The sequence below is a fragment of the Schistocerca piceifrons genome, chromosome 4 (assembly GCF_021461385.2).
Source record: "Schistocerca piceifrons isolate TAMUIC-IGC-003096 chromosome 4, iqSchPice1.1, whole genome shotgun sequence".
NCBI classification, from domain to species: Eukaryota; Metazoa; Arthropoda; class Insecta; order Orthoptera; family Acrididae; genus Schistocerca; species Schistocerca piceifrons.
Window position 1 is genome coordinate 809,931,840 of NC_060141.1, and position 21,251 is coordinate 809,953,090.

The window sequence follows — 21,251 nt, forward strand, 5'->3', positions numbered from 1 at the left end:
AATCTCATTCTGGATTATTGCTGTCTATGTACAGTCTTAGACATAAAAACTGACCGCCAGCCGGCCGCCACAGAGACTAAGACAGTACATACTGCAATGATGACACATTATTAGTCTGTAGCAGTGGATGACAGTGACCTTTGGCGGATACATGTTGTTGATATTAGTGGTGAACTTTTATTTTTCAGGACACTTCTACCGCCACGACGTAGTTTGGGCCATCCCCGAGACCCGCGCTCACGTACGTAGTACCAAACGTGGCGGCAGGTAAGGTGACAGAGAGGCAAGGCGGAGGCGAAACAGCCCAGCAGCAGCAGCCGCAGCAGCACCGCGATGTGGTTGAGGCAGAGTGAGGAGGAGGAGGTGAGGGAAGCCAAGTCCTGCCGCGGCGGCTGCTGGCCTGCCTCTGCATTAGGCTGCCAGGAGGCCGCAGGTCCAGGAGGACCAGCAGGTGAGTCTCGCCTGTTGTGCCATGTCTACAGAATTCTTCGGCGTGGCACTTACCGTGTAGCGCAGCTCAGTTCGTGAATATGCCGTCATTACTGTCCCACACAGTGACCTCTAGGGTTGGAGGGAGTGCGGGAGGGGTGTTTGGGATTATCCAAATTTATGTTCTGAAGCTGTGTGCAGGGACTTGAGTGTTACTTATCATTCTTCAGAATTTTGATTGTAGGGAAATAGCTCAATCAAGTTCAAAGAATGCCTGTGAAGAATGAGAAAAATTCAAATTGTAACAGTAACTCAAGTATCAACGAGTTTGGGTTATTTATGTGAGATAATCATGTATGTGATTTAATCAAAATAATGTAAAGATAACTATATAACAGTTTAGTGTATGAATAATTTGTGTAAAAACGATTTTAAATTTACGAATAAATAAAACTAAAAATATTTAATTTATTTCAGAGTTCATCCTGAAGAAACGCCGACACTAGGTAGTCAGCCTAAGGAAGTGAGCGCAGCCAACAAAATCCCAGTATGTATTGAAAGAAACACATACAAAACTTATGACATCTTTGTAAAGGCATGTAAGATGTCACTGCTTGTTCCCTAGCCATTTCTTTAGTTTGATTAATAGTTATCTGCGTAATGATAGAGGGTACTTGGCATCATTTCACCTGAAAGAAAATATATGGTTAATTGTACTCATCACGACAGAAGCCTAGCGAAGCTTAATTGAAGAAACACTAGCAATAAATAGTAACTCAGTCTGCGTATGCGGTCTAATGTATGAGTCACGATATAACCATGGCTCTACCTGTAAAAGAAATGATATTCTGCAATTAAGGAAATGGTAAAAAGTAAAAATTTGAAATTATCATCTTTTTATACTTTTCATTCTCTACCACATATAGTAGTGTTGGTTGTCTGAGGTAGGATCCACAGTCACAGTCAATTACAGGGCAGCTGACTTGGTAGTAATCAGACGGTTCCCCACCTGGAAATATTTAGCGAAGTTTTCCAGATTGGAATATGTCTTTAAATTAAGGTAAGCTTTCGAAATACTTGTTTGCAATAGGGGAATAGGAATAATTTTTAATTTATTTTACTGAATGTGACATTTTCTGAGACGAAATTTTGATAGCCTTGATATTGTAACTCAGTAAACTTCACTATCTTCTCACCATTTGCAGTTTACCTGTAACACTCGTCAGGAAAATCACCGACTCTGCCCTGTTACACATGCTTAGTAATATGCCCTTGATAATTCCTGCTGGGTCACGTTTCTATCTAATCAAAATTAAAGGGGGTTACAATTTCCTGGTTCTGTTTACTGTTTTCGGAGATCTGTCTTGTTTGTAAGCTATTGCAGCCACCTCTCCGTTATTCGAAATCAAGAAATCCCCTGGCTACATTAAACCTTCTGGGTATATCATAGGTCAAATTGCACTTGCGTTAGCTGCTGGCTGATAACATCCAAACTGATGTGTTCTCATATGTCAACCAGAAATGCTACATATTTAAGGACACAAGGACTTGCGTTAGACGCTGGGATTTCCTGCAGATAAAGACGGGCTGGGATTTTACATACTAGCATACAATCTGAAAAGTTCTTGTCTTTGTTCCTCTATATCGCACGTTGATACATACAGAACAGGCGTAATCAACACAAAATTTCACAACTGTCACGTATTTCTCAATTTACCTGACGCATTAATACACACATTGTAGATACGTTAATGAAAGGGTGTGTGAGTACTGACCATTTTGATTAGTTACAGATACAAGAAGATGCGTTAATGTAAACATATTTTGTTTCTCATTCAACTTTTCATATATTAGCAATAGGAAACATAGATGCTACTGTATGAAGTGTTGAATCATAAACAAAGTCCATAATATTGTCGCCAAGAAGTATACAAATGGTACTTATCGGCAATGTTATCATTGGAGGATAACATTCATTTATCTTTTTCTATCAATCCTGAGAGTTTTTAGGCCTACTATCATCATGGAATCAGACTGTAGACTGTATCAACAGGACGAAAGCAGCCATGGTCAGGAAACGACCGAATCGGATGTTATAAGCGGAAATTGCTCCGGTGTGTCTGTCAGTCGCCCTTCTGCTGCAGATCCTTCGTAGTCGTACGTGGGGAGAAATTAGAATGGCTCGAAAAAATCAAAATGGTTCAGTAAATATGCTTACCTGAAGAGCTATGAGCAGTTGTTAACTTTTGCTACTGTGAAATACATCTCTTCTGCTGAAAAATTACTCATGGTTCATTAGGTATGCGTTTAGAGCCCTTGTTTACTGGATATTTTTGTTGTTTTGGTTCACACTACCTAATCCCAAAACATGAAAAACCAAGAATTTACAGTAGAAGTAGTCCACTGTCAGAGGTATCAAAAGTACTTTCGCTTGCAAATTAAGACGAGATGCGTCGGATTTATATATATATCCCTCTCCATCACCTCTGAGAGTTTGTAAGATCATTACGGACCAACACCGAATGGCTCGCATTCTCTATGCATTCTTCGTTCACGCCACCATTTACAACAGTGATCTAACACTCAGTATAGAGAAAAGTTTTATTTAAACAGACCTAGCGGTTCGTTAACCCTATACTGACTTCAGTGTCGTCACCTGTTGCAGGACGGAAGTGTAGACTAGATGAATATCAGAAGATCGGAAAATCGGTTTTCTTTTGGAATACAAACAGTGACACCTCTTTGTTGTGATCGGTACATGTTTCGTTAACGGGGAAAGTAATCCTGAATTAATCTGTGGTTGTCAGTTGCAGGAAACCTACACGAAGGAGAAGCACGAGATGGTGTCTGCGTGGGTGCTGAAGCATTTCGGAAGCGCCCAGGACCGCTGCATGTGGATGGAGGGGCTGCACGAAGAAGCCGTCAACACACGAGTCACAGAGGTAACGTACTAAGAAAGCTTTAGCTATGCAACCAGTGGTGAGTAAAATTTTGTCCTCCCTCAATCCGACATGATACGGATCCAAAACGCTCGAGCAGTACTCAAGAATGAGTCGTATAAGTGTTTTATAAGCAGTCTCCTTTACAGATGAACCACATGTTCCCAAATTTCTACCAGTGGCCCGAAGACGATTATCCACCTTCCCCACAACTGCCATTACTTGCTTGTCCCACTTCATATCGCTGTGCAATGTTACGCCCAAAAATTTTATCGACGTGACTGTGTCAAGCGCTACACTACTAATGGAGTATTCAAACATTACTCGATTCTTTTTCCTATTCATCTGCATTAATATACATTTATCTATATTTAGATTTAGCTGCCATTCTTTACACCAATCACAATTCCTGTCCAATTCATCTTGTATCCTCCGGCCGGCTTCGTTGAGTGACTGTAGGAGTGGCCGAGTGGTTCTAGACGCTACAGTCTGGAACCACGCAACCGTTACGGTCGCAGGTTCGAATCCTGCCTCGGGCATGGATGTGCGTGATGTACTTAGAACTACTTAAACCTAACCAACCTAGGGGACTGATGACCTTAGAAGTTAAGTCCCATAGTGCTCAGAGCCATTTGAACCATTTTTTCACTCAACGACGACACCTTCCCGTACACCACAGCATCATCAGCAAACAGCAGCACATTGCTATCCACCCCATCCAAAAGATCATTTATGTAGATAGAAAACAATAGCGGACCTACTAACCTTCCCTGGGGCACTCCAGATGATACCCTCACCTCCGATGAACACTCACCGTCGAGGACAACGTACTGGGTTCTATTACTTAAGAAGTCTTCGAGCCACTCAAATATTTGGGAACCAATCCCATATGCTTGTACCTTAGTTAGGAGTCTGCTGTGGGACACCGAGTCAAAAGCTTTCCGGAAGTCAAGGAATATGGCATCAGTCTGATACCCTTCATCCACGTCGATCATCACAACAGACGTAAAGCACTGACACCCTTTTTTATAAACTTCGTGTCAGTATCTACACACACTCCGTTTCAATGAATACTCAGTATTTCACAAGTAATAAATTTATGTTGCCCCGTATGGATAGCGATTGCAATAAGTATTTGTCTTGATTACAACCTCAGTACAAAATTATGTACTCACGTAAGACTGCTTTGACATCACAGCATGTGGCCATATGTACAAGTGAACTTTGCCGTGAATTAAACACCTTCACACAAACAGTGCCTGTTTTGTATTGTGAGTTTCGTTTTGTGAAATACAGAGGACATCGAGGCTTAGGTCTCAGACTGTGAGAAAAAATCTCGCAGATACAGATGGAATTGCACGCAGTGAAAACTTTGCAGTAAAGCAGGATGTAGGACGTGAAAGGAACAATACCCAATTAAATGGGATTCCCGAAAAAATTAAGCTGAAATCCTGATGAACCATGGTTCAAGATGCTGTTTGCTGACTGCCTATGGAACTGTCTACAACCAGGGATCGTGTACAGTCTTAGACATAAAACCTGGCCCGTGTCCAGCTCCCACAAAGGCTGTCAGAATCGTTCACTCAAGATGGCCACTATAACCAGCCGCCCATAAGCTTTCTATGTCTGGCCATATGCACTATCTGGCAACACTGTAGGATGCAAACGTGTATGGAGGAAGTGCTGTCACCCCCCACGAGCTGTCGCAGTGCTGTGTCTGCTCAGGGGATAGTGCTAGGCACCGTCCAATGTAGGTATAAAGTTTCGAGTTTTGTTCACTCCATTCCCTTTATTTTCAAATAGCATTTAGATTGACTGAAATATGGTACGCTTCACCTTCTAATCCAGTTGTAATAACAAAACCTTCCAGAAACTATTCTTTAAAACAGCTCGCGGCTGCGTCAAGATCAGAACAGTTTATGCTTGAGAGGTTCCTCGCCTTCAGTGGCCACTGGCTGCCAGCCGTATTCCAAATGCCGTCTAACGCTGGGTGCCGTTAGCTGGATGAATGTGGCACAGGGCTATGAGTGAATTAACGAGATGTGTAAGGAAAGCAACAAGACTGATTTTACTGTCTACCAATGTTTATATTGCTTTCAAACAACGATATTTTCCTCTTCAGAGTACTTCCCTTCGTCAGATATACACCAGTGGAGTCGTTGTTCCAGTCTTGGTAGCGGCGCTGAAAGGCCTTTAACGTGCCGGGCACATTCTTGACAGTGTTCTCCAAGTCACAAAATACCAAAATAACGTCCTTTTAAGACATTTTCCAGTTTAGGGTGAATAAAAAAGTTACAAGGACTTATATCAGGCGAAAACAGGAGCTGCTCAATGACAGGGGTCCCTTTTGAGGCCAAAAATTCCGTGATGGAAGTGGCCCTGTGCCATGGGGCATTGCCATGACGCAGCATCCACTTGTCTGCAGTGTCTGGTCTCCCTCGTGTCACCCTTTCCCTGAGTCTTTCACAGATAGCTTTTTACAACTCTTGGTTGTCAGTTCTTCCAGGAGCAGCAGTCTCACAACAGCACACACATTTCCCTTGTTTTCATTGGTTTATGAAACTGGTCTCCCTTAGGGAGATTCATCTTCAACGTGTTCTCGGCCTTCCAAAAATGACTTGTGCCATCAAAAAGCTTGGGCCTTTTATTATAAATGTTCCCCATAGGCCTGTTTCAACTTCTCAAAGGTCACACATGTGGATTGCCCAAGTTCGACACTAAACGTAGTGACATAACGTTGCTCTAAATTCCACTGTTCCATTTTCGTAACACACAACAAGGATACTACTTCGCTGATGGCACCCTCGAACATCCCCTGATGGCTGCATGGAGCTGAAACTCGGATGAGCATCTGGAAGGGATGAACACGTCGGTCTGCACAAGTAGAACTTGACAGCGTTGCCAGATCGGTTCGCAGTGTTGTCAGTCTCGTTGCTTTTCTGAATGAGATTTTAACTCTGCAGCAAAGTGTGTGCAACAATGCGAGAGATCTGGAAACGCTGTTCTGTTGTTCTTGCGTAGACCAATGCTTTAATACCTCCCTGATACTCTGAGTTTCACCTCTGTACATACATTATGTGATTCCTGATAGTGCCATCAGTGGTGTTGAGTTTTTATTGTCTGGTCCGAAAATGGAACGGCGGAATTTAGAGCAACGTTATGCCATCAAGTTTGATGTTGAATTGGGGAATCCGCGAGTGTGACCTTAGATAACTAGAAACTGGTCCTTAAGAAACAATTCTACAAAGAACGCAAGTTTTTCACTCTCACTAATAGATTTAGGAAGACCGAGAACACGTTGAAGAAGGACTGTGCTCAGAGAGAGCCTTCAACTTCAAAATCCGACCAAAAGATCGAACGTGTGTGGGCTCTTGTGAGATACTTCATCCACGACAAACCATCAAGCAAGAGTTTCACAAAGTTGTCCTTTAAAAGCAACGAAAAGGGTGAATCGAGTGAGGCTGGACATTACAGGCCGGTGGATGCTGCTGGATTATGACAACAGTCCACTTCAAGTGGTCTCATCCATCACAGATTTTTTGACATCAAACGGCATTTCTGTTGTTCCATAACCCCTACTATTAACCTGATTTGAGTCTCTGCCACTTTTTCTTTTCCCAAAACTGAAAAATAATTTAAATGGGCGTAATTTTAGAACTCTGGACAACATTCAAAGGAGTGTGACAACCATGTTAAATGACCTAACAATTGAAGCCCTTCAGGTCTTATACCAAGACTGGAGTGACTCCACCGGAGTGCACCTCCTGAATGGAACTACTTAGGAGTGGACAATATTCTTGTTGAAAAAATTAAAACTATGATACAAAAGTAATGAGAGTGAAGTTTTTTCTTACATATCTTGTATATGACATATACATACTGTGGCCAAACTGCTGGTACGAGAGTTGTATTTTCATAAACTGTACTTGTACAATGCGTGTTCTTTGTATGCTATTTTTGCTTTTTGCGAGAATGCACTGAAGTGTACAAGGAATGAATGCTTTACATATTTCCTTTTCTTGGTTTAATACCGTAACGGTGAATCGGTGTCAAAGCCAAAATTTATTCTGAACTTCTTTAGTCACAGTACTTTCTACCAAAAACAAGAGTGATATTTTTTCCTGGTGCAGTAGGTTAGCTTGTGTCATGAGGAAGCAAGACAACTCAGTCGCAAAAACAGCGCTCCACATCAACCCTGGAGGAACAAGAATACGAGGAAGACCGGCAAAGAGATGGACTGACAACGTCAGGGGTGACAAGCACGTTGTTGGCTTAACACCAGAAGATGTCAACGACAGGGAGAAATGAAGGAGATGCAGCAAAACAGCAGACCCCGGAAGTCGGAATTAATGCGTGGTAAGAAAGAGAGAGTAGGTCAGCTTGTATTATTTTTCGTGTCTCACGTTCACTCTTATATCTATGAAATTTTAAATGTGTATTAGACCGCAAAGCTGTATCATCACTAGCGTTTAATTAATGCAACTCTGAACAGGTTTATATGGATCTCAAGTATATTGGTATACTTCGAAGCTATTACTGTGATAACAGACGGACAAAAGTACATGGTAAAATGGTTTTCTTTCCTTCATTTCCGTTTTAAACTACATAAACTCCCTACATCCGAGCGCTCACACACTTCGAACAATGAAATGTATGCCTCACCCCTCCTTTCTGTTGGTGTTATAGGATTCACCTTTCTAACGGAGGGTTAAATAACAGAATTTTCGAAATGTATTTCTTGTTTTCCCAATTCCATAACTTCCATTGTTGTACATTACAAAATATCTTTGAGACTGTAATTTACTTTTTCTGTACAATCACAGTTCTCACGCTTATGTGTACTTAGTCGATAGGCATAATAATAATCATGTAATATCTTACTTCCCATTCACACCATCATTCTGCGACTGCATCTACATGGATACTCTGCAAATCACATTTATGTGCTTGGCAGAGGTTTCATTAAACCACCTTCACAATTCTCTATTATTCCAATCTCGTATAGCGCGCGGAAGGAATGAACACCAATATCTTACCGTACGAGTTCTGATTTCCCTTATTTTATCGTGATGATCGTTTCTCCCTATGTAAGTCAATAAAATATTTTCGCATTCGAAGGAGAAAGTTGGTGATTGGGCTGGACATCACATAAAGTAAGGCGTGTTTAGCTGCGACGGACTCTTCTCACGAAATTCCTAATCCTGTATCATTTCTGTGACACTCTCTCCCACGTTTCACGATAATACAAAACCTGCTGCACTTCTTTGAACTTTTTCGATGTACTCCGTCAGTCCCACCTAGTACGTGTCCCATACCGCGCAGCTGTATTCTAAAAGAGAACGGACAAGCGCAGTGTAGGCAGTCTCCTTAGTACATCTGTTACATTATCCAAGTGTCCTGCCAATAAAACGCAGTCTTCGGTTAGCCTTTCCCACAACATTTTCTATGTGTTCCTTCCAGTTCCAGTTGCCAATTTTCGCACCATACAGATATATTTTCTAAATCGGTTTGCAATTTGTTTTGATCTTCTGATGACATTAGTAGTCGATAAACTGCAGCATCATCTGCAAACAACCTAATATTACAGCTCAGATTGTCTTCCAAATCGTTTATATAGATATGGAAAAGCAAAGGACCTATAACACTACCACGGGGAACGCCAGAAATCACTTCTTTTTTTTACTCGATGACTCTCCGTCAATTACTACGAACTGTGACCTCTCTGACAGAAAATCGCCAATCCAGTCACATAATTGAGACGATATTCCATAAGCCGCTTGTGTAGTAACGTGTCAAAAGCCTTCCGGAAGCGCAGAATTACGGAATTGATCTGAAATCCCTTGTCAATAGCACTCAACAGTTCATGTGAATAAAGAACTAGTGGTATTTCACAGGAACGATGTTTCCTAAACCCATGTTGATTGTGTGTCAATAGACAGTTTCCTTCGAGGTAACTCATAATGTTCGAACACAATATGTGTTCCAAAATCCTGCTGCATATCGACGTTAACGATATGGCCCTGTAATTTAGTGGATTACTCCTACGTCTTGAATATTGGTGTGACCTGTGCAACTTTCCAGTCTGTGGGTACGGATCTTTGTCGAGCGAACGGTTGTATATGATTGTTAAGTATGGATATAATGCATCAGAAAACTCCGAAAGGAACCTAATTGGTATACAGTCTGGACCAGAGACTTGCTTTTATTAAGTGATCTAAGTTGCTTCACTACTCTGAGGATATTTACTTCTACGTTACTCATGTTGCCAGCCGTTCTCGATTCGAATTGTGGAGTATTTAGTTCGTCTTCTTTTGTGAAGGCATTTCGGAAGACTGTGTTCAGTAACTCTGCTTTGGCAGCACTGTCTTCAGTAGTATATCCATTGCAATCGCGCAGAGAAGGCACTGATTGTTTCTTGCCGCTAACATACTTCACATACGACCAGATTCTCTTTGGATTTTCTGCCAGGTTTCGGGACAACGTTTCGTTGTGGAAACTGGCGAACTTTCACAGAAGCTTGAAATTTCGCGCGGACTTCAATGCGAGATGCTTATAATAATCTCGGGGATTTTGAGTCTGTTTAAATTTGGCATGTTTGTTTCGTTGTTTCTGCAACAGTGTTCTAACCCGTTTGTCTACCAAGGAGGATCAGCTTCGTCATTTGTTAATTCATTTGGTCTAAATCGCTCAATTGCCGCCGATACTGTTTCTTTGAATTCAAGCCACATCTGGTTTACACTTATATTATTAATTTGGAATGAGTGGAGATTGTCTCTCAGGAAGGCGTCAAGTGAATTTTTATCTGCCTTTTTGAATAGGTATATTATTGGTTTAATTTTGGACTATTTGTGGGTTACAATATTCAATCTCGCTACGGGAACTCTGTGTTCACTAATCCCTGTATCCGTTTTGACGCTCGTTATCAACACAGGATTATTTGTTGTTAAGATGTCAAGTGTGTTTTCACAACCGTTTTCGATTCACGTGGGCCTATGAACTAACTGCTCGAAATAATTTTCAGAGAATGCGTTTAGCACAATTTCGGATGATATTTTATGCGTACCTCCGGATTTAAACATGTATTTTCGCCAACATATCGAGGGTACCACCAACTGTTACCGTACGACCCTGGTACGAGTTTGAAATCAAACTCAAGTTTTCTTTCAACCTTTCAGCAACTGCGCCATCTAAATTGGGAGGTCAGTAAAAGGATCCTATTATTATTTTGTTTCGGTAGCCAACAATGACCTCTGCCCATACTAACTCACAGGAAGTATTTACATCTGTTTCGCGACAAGTTAAACTACTTCTAACAGCAACAAACACGCCACCGCCAACAGTGTTTAGCCTATCCTTTCAAAACACCGTTAGGTTCGTCGCAAAAATATCGACTGAGCATATATCCGGCTTTAGCTAGCTTTCTGTGCCTATAACGGTTTCAGCATCAGTGCTTTCTATTAGCGCTTGGAGCTCTGGTACTTTCCCAACACAGCTACGACAATTTACAACTGTTATACCAATGGTTCCTCTATCTACGTTTTTCCTGTGTTCGCCCTGCCCCTTTGTGACTGAAGCCCTTCTTGTGATTTCCCGAGATCCTCTAACCAAAAAAACCGCCCAGTCCACGCCACACAGTCCCTGCTACCTGTGTAACAGCCTCCTCCGTATAGTGGACACCTGACCCAGTCAGCGGAACCCGAAACGCAACCACACTTTGGCACAAGTCGAGGGATCTGCAGCCTCCACGGTCGCAGCACCGTCTGAGCTTCTGATTCAGACCCTCCACCCGGCTCTGTACCACAGGTCCGCAATCGGTCCTGTCGATTATGCTGCAAATGGTCAGCTCCGCTTTGCTCTTGCAAGCAAGACTGGCAGCGTTTACCACTTCTGTTAGCAGCACGAAATCAGCGAGAATCTCTTCTGATCCATAGTGACACAAATCTTTGCTACCGACAACCACCTACAGTTGGCTGCATCCTTTGCTCTTCATGATATCCGGGAGAACCCTTTCCACATCTGGAATGACTCCACCCGGTATGCACACGGATTGAACATTGGTTTTCCTTCCCTTCTTGTCAGCTAAGTCCCTAAGGGGCCACATAACGGGCATAAAGTTGGAGCTCCGAACTACCGATAATCCCACCCTCTGTGATTGCCCGGATTTGCAGGCTGAGTGGTTTCTAATTATCAAACAAATTAGCAATAATTAATGACGTAATAAGCATAATGGCCACAGTATTGTTTCGAAATTATGTTTTAACTACCGGATAATTTCATAGTCCATAAGAAGCTGATGCGTTTCGACCTCAGACATAACGAAAACCATGACTCGCTGTTGAAAGCTGCTCCCCGCTGCGAGTTTCTTACATAACATGGGCGCGTAATGAAACGCTGTGCCTCATGGTCATTCTTATTTTTTTATTTTATTGTTATGTCTTTCATAGAATTGCTCTTACAAAAAATGGCTCTGAGCACTATGGGACTTAACATCTGAGATCACAAGTCCCATAGAACTTAGAACTACTTAAACCTAACTAACCTAAGGACATCACACACATCTATGCCCGAGGCAGGATTCGGACCTGCGACCGTAGCGGTCGCGTGGTTCCAAACTGAAGCGCCTAGAACCGCTCGACCACTGCGGCCGGCAATTGCTCTTTCAGTGCATGGTGATTCAGTTAATTGGGCAACTGGCGAAGATAACAACAGAAAACACGTAGCGATAACTTGAATTTAAATGACGACGTTCCTAGAGAATTCATATAAAAAGTTATCCTGCACTGCTTCAGCGTTTACTAAGGAACTGGCATCGCAATGTAAAACAATCTGAGTCATTCCAGTTAACTTTCCTTTCCCAGTATTGCATAATCACGATAGATTTAGCAATAAATATGTGAAATACGAGAATTGGTAGAATATAAGACATATCTTGGTAGTGTATGAAAACTGCTAATCATTTGGACAAATGCACAGGTTGCGCATTTAGTAACAGAAAGTGACTGGCCGACAATGTTTAAAAAATGGTTCAAATGACTCTGAGCACTGTGGGACTTAACATCTATGGTCATCAGTCCCCTAGAACTTAGCACTACTTAAACCTAACTAACCTAACGACATCACACAACACCCAGTCATCACGAGGCAGAGAAAATCCCTGACCCCGCCAGAATCGAACCCGGGAATCCGGGACGACAATGTTATCACACCTATAGTCCACCTGTAATTTTAATGAGTCGTGTCAACAAGGAGCGGCGCTGTACAATTACCAACACTTTTCTGTATTCTAATCTGGTACGAAACTTGTGGGAAAATAACTGCTTAAACACGACAATTTTCCATTACTCGGCACACGCAGTACTCTAAAAACTTTTACGCGTGTGGTGCGACACTAAACTCCAATCACAAAAGATTACCGTTTCATTCGTATTTCCACTTCTTCTGCTGCAGGACGACAGCACAATTTGTTATGAAGGTTTTGCACATAGGATTTTTACTATACAGCGGCAAGACAGTGTTGTTGCCAGGCAAAACACTGTCTTTACTCTAACAACGCAACCACCTTTAACCGACTCTGTTGTGCGTTAAAACCATTCAGCTTAATGTTTCCCAATTGGAAATTGTAACGAGAATAGCTGTAATTAAAACTATCTTCACTTCTAGGTCGTCGTTTGTAGAATGATTAGCACAGATTTTAGAGTACGGTACGTTTCCCGTACGAAAGAAAAAATTGAATTATTGTTACTTTTTACTCAGAAATTGGATTGCATATAAAATTTATTTACTACCTACTAAGTTTCATGGCTTTACCTCAGACTATTCCTAAGCCGTGACGCCTCTTTGTAGGTGTTGATGTAGACATATAGCATTCTCAAAGGGAAAAAATCAAATAACTGAGATGAATCGCGTGGTCACCACACACACACACACACACACACACACACACACACACACACACACAAAAAAAAAAAAAAAAAAAAAAAAAAGTTTTCGAATGAACAGCTTCGATTATCCAGAAACTATATTCATTTAATGTAAAGATCCAAAATATTACATGCTTTTTAACTCGTCGGTAAAAAGCCAACTAATAATTTCTCGGAGAGTGGTAACAATTTTAGATCGATCCTATTTACGGCAAAGTTAAATTCAGCTTTCGACACAAATATTATAGTTGGATGTCAATTGAGCTCCAAGCTCACCTTTTGCTAACGGGTGTGGTTAGTTATTGACATAAACAACTGAGACAAACAGTGTAAAAGAAGCCTCAAATACTTCCTGCGCGGCTGTATGCGGGTTTCGCATGTCACTTGCGAGAATCTCCTTACCGGTTTAACACTCTGAAATGATTACACGCGCTATTCTTGGTCACGGAGTCTATGTGACGGCTTGACTTTCATCCTCCAAAGCGATAACATCGAACCCACGGCACACGCAACAACGAATGACAGTTGACGATCGCTGAAGTCATATCCGCGGAATCGCATCCCTTCAGTCGCTTGAAGATGACGGAGAGCGTCGGGAAGTGTTCCTGTCGCTGTGCCCGAGGCGAAGAGAAAGCCGTACTGCGTGCCGTGGCGCGAGTACGGAAAGGTAAGTGATGTGTTGCACACGGCTTCAGGTAAGATACGTAGCAGTGGAAAGTGCACTGATTAGAAGTTGCAGCATTCGCATGCAGTGTGCACCGCCCCACTTTCATGGACTCAGCGACTTTGGAATTTCATTCAACGATATTACTTATTATGACAGACAAAGATACTGAAGTGCAGTGTAGTCTTTATTTCTTTGCTTGAAATGCGGAGCGATTTGCGTGGTTTTGTTTGCTACGCTGTTCGTAAATAGACGAAATGTAAAAGACGTTATATATGACTATCAAAATTCCCTTATCGTTCATACACATTTCGAAGTGCTAGAATTTAATCACTGTAGCTTCCATTTTGTATCTATTTTGCGTTTCATTAATAATTTGCTGAACTGACGTGAACGTATAGCGTGTGCAGCTCAACCATTGTACGTTCCTGTTGGTAATTCGTTGTCGTACGTCGTAGCCAGTCTGATTTTCAATTGCTACTGTGTACTATCACCAGTCTCTTCGGTTTTTTTCCGACTATATCTCCATTTACGAAATTGTGGTTAAAATTGCTCCGAGTGAAAGAAAGTATAAATCAACTTCGTTTATGGAACACAGAAAGTTACGAAGAAGCAGTATTGTTCTTTATCCACATCCGATTAATTATTCACCGTGTTCACTTCCTACCATTTTTCACGGGAACTCTTGCAATAAAAAGGACATACGCAGGGTAAGTGCACATTTACCTTCTCTTATGCATCTCACACGTCAAACTACCGTTGCATATGTGGTTGACTTGTAATCTTTATTCATGTTGATATCAGCAGACACTGGTTGTAATATCATTTGACTAACATCAGTAATATTACAATGTCCGCAGCAAATATGAGTAAGAAATACTTTTAGTGTTTCATTTATTCCTAAATTTCAGTTTTATAGATAAAGTCAATAAGATCGTACATCCAAAAATGGGCCATACTATAAATTCTGAACGTAATGGGTTGGGTATCCATGACCACAAACTTAACATTAACTTTGTAACCATAGTCAGGAATGCGATTTTCCATCCCCTCTACCCAATAACGATTAACCAAAAATGCTTTACGCCAATGGATACACATCACATCATCATTTTCCTTTCAAGAATTAGGCTATTGCCCCTTCCATACCTAACAAACAGAATCATTTCAATCTTTTCTGAAGTCCTCCAACAACTCTTTTCCCATTCGAATTGTAGTTCACGATTTTCGGAAGAACCTGGCATTCTCATCAGGTTTTGTGTCTATTTTTCAAGATACATTTGATTTTCATGTTGAAAATATTTAATTTTGTTCCTTCATTTCCTATCACGTCTCTTTTCTTTCTTTTCATGGTCTCCAAAGTTTCATTTACATAGTGTAACAAAGTAATCATCATCATTAATTTCCTTTGGGTTTTTGTCACACTTTAGCGTGGAGTCGGTCTTCTTACCATGGATCTGGCGATGTTAGGGTCAGAGGATGGCCAGATGCACTTCCTGCTGTACCCCGTACTAGTGTAACAAAGTAATCATCATCATTAATTTCCTTTGGGTCTTTGTCACACTTTAGCGTGGAGTCGGTCTTGTTACCATGGATCTGGCGATGTTAGGGTCAGAGGATGGCCAGATGCACTTCCTGCTGTACCCCGTACTCCCTGGGATGGAATTGGTGTACCCCAGCTGTATGTGTCTAGTGTAAGCCATGAAATAGTGCGAACGTTTTCAAATGTCTGCGAGTAGTGTATGCGAAACGTAAGGGGGGCGGGGGGGGGGGGGGGGCGAGGGAGCCCAGTATCCACCTAGTGGGATGTGGAAAACCGCCTAGAAACCACATCCAGGCTGACGCCCTCGTCGGTAATCTGCCGGGGGGATTCGATCCAGGGCTGGCGCGACTACCCGAGTCCAGGAAGCAGCGCATTAACGCCCTTGACTAACCTGGCCGGTCTAAGGAAGTAATCACCATCACTTTATAAAATTTCGTAGTGGTTTCTTTTTGCACTTTAGGGGTCATTTGTCTATTATTGGTTCCAAAGACAGTTCGAATGTGCATTAATTTGAAAATAAAATTTTCAGTATCGACGCCTAAGTAAGAGATTTGAAACACTGGTTCTAAAAGTAAATTATCGAAAACAGTTTTTTGTCTCACTGGATATTTTCTTCGGAATGCTATTTTTTTTATATAGCTAGAAACTTTTGAACTGCAAACTCATCGACAGCTCTGATACGGGATATGCATGTAAATCATACATAAGCTGCACTGTAAATATAAAGTCAAGTGGCGGAACATATCCACCTTTTAGAAATAACATAACATAGAAATAACCTGCGGTGGTGCATTGGTATCTACTACTAGACCCTGTTAAAGGTTCAAAGCACAGACCGTTTGAAGCGTTGCTCCCCCTAAACAGATGTACCTTCACACAAAAGGCACAATGTGGACAAGGCTTACTGTAAACTTGCAGTGGTGCATCAGAATATAATACTGGTCTCCCAGGAAAGTTTCAAAGCACAGACTGATTGAAGCGTTACACCCCCTTGGACAGAAATTGGTATTGAGCCTTTTGTATTCAATCCCGATGTAATTTCTGTATTCCATCGTCAGTGTGAAGGTCCAAGGGTTACAGTGAGCTTGTAATGGTCCATCGGAATCTACTACTGGACTCCCAAGAAATGATCCAAGCACATTCCGTTTGAAGCGTTACTCCCCCTGGACAGAAGTCGGCATTGTGCCTTTTGCGATCAATACCGATGCAATTTCTGTGTGACAGTGTTTTATCGTCAATGTGATGGTCCAAGGGTTACAGAAAACCTGCAGCGGAGTATCGGAATGTACTACTGGACTCCCAGGAAAGGCTAAAATCACACTCTGTTTGAGCCGTGTCGCCCCCCAGGACAGAAGTCGGCCTTGTGCCTTTTGCATTCAAACCAGACGCAATTATTGTGTTCCATCATCGATGGGTAGGTCTAAGGTTTACAGAAAACCTGCAATGGTGAATCGGAATCTAATACTGGTCTCACAGGAAACCCTCAAAGCACAGCCTGTTTGAGGAGTTACTCTCCCTGGACAGAAGTTGGCATTGTGCCTTTTGTGTCAAGGTACAAGGGTTAAAGTAAACTCGCAGTGATGCATTATTATCTAATACTGGTCTCCAAGGAAAGAATCAGAACTTAGAGTGTTTGAAGCGTGACGCGCCCTGGACAGAAGTCGGCATCGAGCCTTTTGTATTCAATCCCGATGCAATTTCTGTGTTTCTTCGCCAATGTGAACGATTAAGGGTTACAGTAAACCTGCAGTGTTGCATGGGATTCTAATACTTGTCTCCGAATAAACGTTCCAAAACAGACTGTTCGAAGCGTTACTCCCCTTAGACCGAAGTCTTCTTTGTGCCTTTTGTATTCAATCACGATGCAATACCTGTGTTTCATCGTCACTGTGAAGGTCCAAGGGTTGCAGTAAACATGTATTGGTGCATCGGAATCAAACACTGGCCTCCCAGGAAAGATTCAAAGCACCGACTCTCTGAAGCGTTACTCCCCTGTATCGAATTCGCCATTCGGCCTTTTGTATTCAATCTCAATGCAATTTCTCTGTTTCATCGTGAACGCGAAGGTCCAAGGGTTGCAGAAAAATCTGTATTGGAGCATGGGAATCGAACACTGGCATCCCAGGAATTTTTATAGCACCGATCTTTGAGGCGTTAGTAACCCTGGACAGAAGACGGACTTTGTGCCTTTTGTATTCAATCCCGATGCAATGTATGTGTTTCATCGTCAATGTGAAGGTCCAATGGTTGCAGAAAACCTGTAGTGGTGCATCGGAATCGAACACTGGCATCCCAAAAGTTTCTCATAGCACTGACTCTTTGTGGCGTTACTCCACCTGGACAGAAGTTGGCATTGTGCTTCTTGTATTCCATCCCGATGCTATTTCGTTGTTTCATTGTCAATGTGAAGGGCCATGGGTTGCAGAAAACCTGTAGTGGTGCATCGGAATCGAACAGTGTCATCCCAGGAAATTTTCGTAACACCGACACTTTGAAGCGTTTCTCCTTGTGGACCAAGGTCGGCATTCTGCCTTTTGTAATCCATTTCGATGCAATTTCTGTGTTTCATCGTCAATGTGAATTTCCAAGGGTTGCAGAAATCCTGTAGTTGTCCATCGGAATCGAACACTGGCATCCAAGGAAATTTAATTGCACCGACATTTTGAGGCGTTTCTCCTTGTGGACAGATGTCGGCATTGTGCCTTTTGCATTCAATCCCGATGCTATTTCTGTGATTCATCGTCAATGTGAAGGTCCAAGGGTTGCATATTTTTAAGTGGTGGTGCATAGGAATCGTACAATAGCATCCAAGGAAATTTTCATAGCACCGAATTTTTGAGGCGTTTCTCCTCATGGACAGAGGTAGGCATTGTTCCTTTTGTATTCAATCCTGATGCAATTTCAGTGTTTCATCATCAATGTGAAATTCCAAGGGTTGCAGAAAACCTGTAATGGTGCATCGGAATCGAACACTGGCATCCCAGGAAATTTTCATAGCACCGACTCTTTGAGGCGTTACTCCTCCTGGACAGAGGTCGGCATTGTGCCTTTTGCATTCAATCCTGATGCAATTTATGTGGTTCATCGTCAATGTGAAGGTCCAAGGGTTGCATATTTTTAAGTGATGGTGCATAGGAATCGTACTCTGGCATCCAAGGAAATTTTTATTCGTTTCTACTCGTGGACAGAGGTCGGCATTGTGCATATGTATTCAATCTCGATGCTATTTGTGTGTTTCATCGTCAATGTGAATTTCCAAGGGTTGCAGAAATCCTGTAGTAGTGCATCGGAATCGAACACTGGCATCCAAGGAAATTTTCGTAGCACCGACTCTTTGAGGCGTTACTCCTCGTGGACAGAGGTCGGCATTTTCCCTTTTGTATTCAATCCCGATGCAATTTCTGTGTTTCATCGTCAATGTGAATTTCCAAGTGTTTGCAGAAAACCAGTTGTGGTGCATCGGAATCGAACAGTAGCATCCCAGGAAATTTTCATAACACCGACTATTTGAGGCGTTACTGCTCCTGGACAGAAGTCGGCATTCTGTCTTTTGTATTCAATACCGATGTAATTTCGGGGTTTCATCGTCAATGTGAAGGTACAAGGTTTGCAGTGCATCGGAATCGTACACTAGCATCCAAGGAAATTTTCAATGCATCGACATTTTGAGGCGTTTCTCCTTGTGTACAGAGGTCGGCTTTGGGCCTTTTGTATTCAATTCAAATGCAATTTCTGTGTTTCATCGTCAATGTGAATTTCCAAGGGTTGCAGAAAACCTGTAGTGGTGCATCGGAGTGTGTGTGTGTGTGTGTGTGTGTGTGTGTGTGTGTGTGTGTGTGTGTTGTGGCTTATGGGCGCTCAACATCGAGGTCATCAGCGCCCTGACACCCATTAAAAGGAACGAATGTGGACAGACCTAATAAAACTGAAAAACACACTCAAAGAAAGCAGGAAATGAAGGAAAAGACTACATAAGAAAGTAAAACCGAAGGAAAGGGAAAACTTAGCAACAAGAATGCCACAGGAAATTGTCATTGGCTGGCCATTTACATAAAATATGGGCGAGCTTTTCACACAGTAAACATGTTAAAATCCTCTCCCTTAAATCTTTGTAAAAACATGTGACATGGCACAGAACTTTAAAACTTAAACCACATTGGTCCGAGTGTTGCCTAAAAGAGATGGCAGTTCCGCCGGCAAGTCAGCCGCGGCCCGCTGGTCAGAAAATAAAACGCAATCCAATAAAATGTGGCGCACAGTGACCTGGACGCCGCAAGCACCACACATTGGAGGGTCCTCTCGCCGGAGCAGGAAGCCATGCGTCATAGGGCTGTGACCTATCCGGAGCCGCGTGAGGAGAACCTCGTCCCATCGATGGGGCTGGAAGGAAGTACACCACACACGCGTTGTGGGCTTGACTATACGGAGCTTATTGTCAGTCACTTCCAGCCACTCATCCTCCCACCGACGCATGACTCGTGAGCTCAACAGCGAGGTGAGTGCGTGCAAGGGGATAGCACACTGAGATACTTGTAGTTCGGGACACGCCTCATTGGCTGCGAGATCCGCCCTTTCATTCCCAGCAATGCCGACATGCCCCGGAACCCAGCAGAAAGCTACAACCTTCCCCAGTCGCTGTAGTCGGATGAGGGCATCCTGGATGGTCTGGACTATTTGGTCCGCTGGATACAATCGTTGCAATGAGTGAAGGGCACTGAGTGAATCGGAACAGACAAGAAATTTAGGAGAGGAAGAAAGTCTCATCTGCTCCAGTGCCTGCAAGATCGCAGACAATTCTGCATCAAAGACAGTAAAAGTCGGAGGCAGTCGGACCTTGAGGACACGATCCGGAGAAACAACTGAGCAACCCACAGAATCCTCTTGTTTCGACCCATCCATAAAAACAGCTACATAGTCGTGGTGCTCAGATAAAATGGCAGAAAATGCTGCATTAAAAACGGTGGCAGGAGTGCAATCTCTCTTGTACTGCAATAAATCTAAAATCACACGGGGCCTCTTCAGTAACCAGGGTGGCAGGCGGTTAAAACCCGGGATTTGGGGTTGTACAGACTCCACACCAAGGGACTCAAGCACGCGTTGCACTCGGATCACAAACGGCAACGTAGCCCGGGGGCGGCGGGAAAAAAGGCGGTCCAAAGGTGGATGGGCCACAAGATGGTGAGCAGGCGAGCTGGGAGCTGCAAGAAACTAACAAGCTTGGCGCACCAGCAGGAGCTGCCGCCGGATGGTAAGGGGCGGTTCGCCAGCCTCAGCACAGACGCTGGGTACGGGACTGGTCCGATAAGCACCCGTGGCCAGTCGAATCCCAGCATGGTGAACAGCGTCAAGGATCCGCAAATAAGACAGCCTCGCTCACCCATATACTGTGCACCCATAGTCCAGCCGTGAGCGCACGAAAGCTCGATAAAACTGAAGGAGACGCGCCCTGTCCGCTCCCCAAGACCTGTGGCAGAGGCACTTGACGATGTTCAGTCCCTTCAGGGTTCTGGCTTTCAAGTCACGTAGGTGTGGCAACCATGACAACCTGGAGTCAAAAATTAGGCCCAGAAACCGCACTGTGTCTCTAAAATGTAGGACAGTGTCCCCCATATGCAAGGCAGGCAACGTAAAAAGACGATGAGAACGATTAAAATGAACACAAACACACTTATCGGCAGAAAACCTAAAACCCGTCTTTGCAGCCCACTCCTCTAACCGCCGCACTGTTAGTTGCAATTGACGGCTCGCGGATGCAA

At 42.9% G+C, this 21,251-nt stretch overlaps 1 protein-coding gene across 1 annotated transcript in view; it reads left to right on the forward strand.

The window, feature by feature from the left end:
* Positions 1 to 333: 333 nt before the first annotated feature.
* Positions 334 to 21,251, forward strand: part of LOC124796213 (uncharacterized PE-PGRS family protein PE_PGRS54-like) — a 162,623-nt gene continuing 141,705 nt past the window's right edge. The window contains exon 1 of the mRNA XM_047260304.1: positions 334 to 451. Within this exon, the coding sequence (XP_047116260.1) occupies positions 334 to 451 (118 nt within the window). The remainder of the gene's footprint in view (positions 452 to 21,251) is intronic.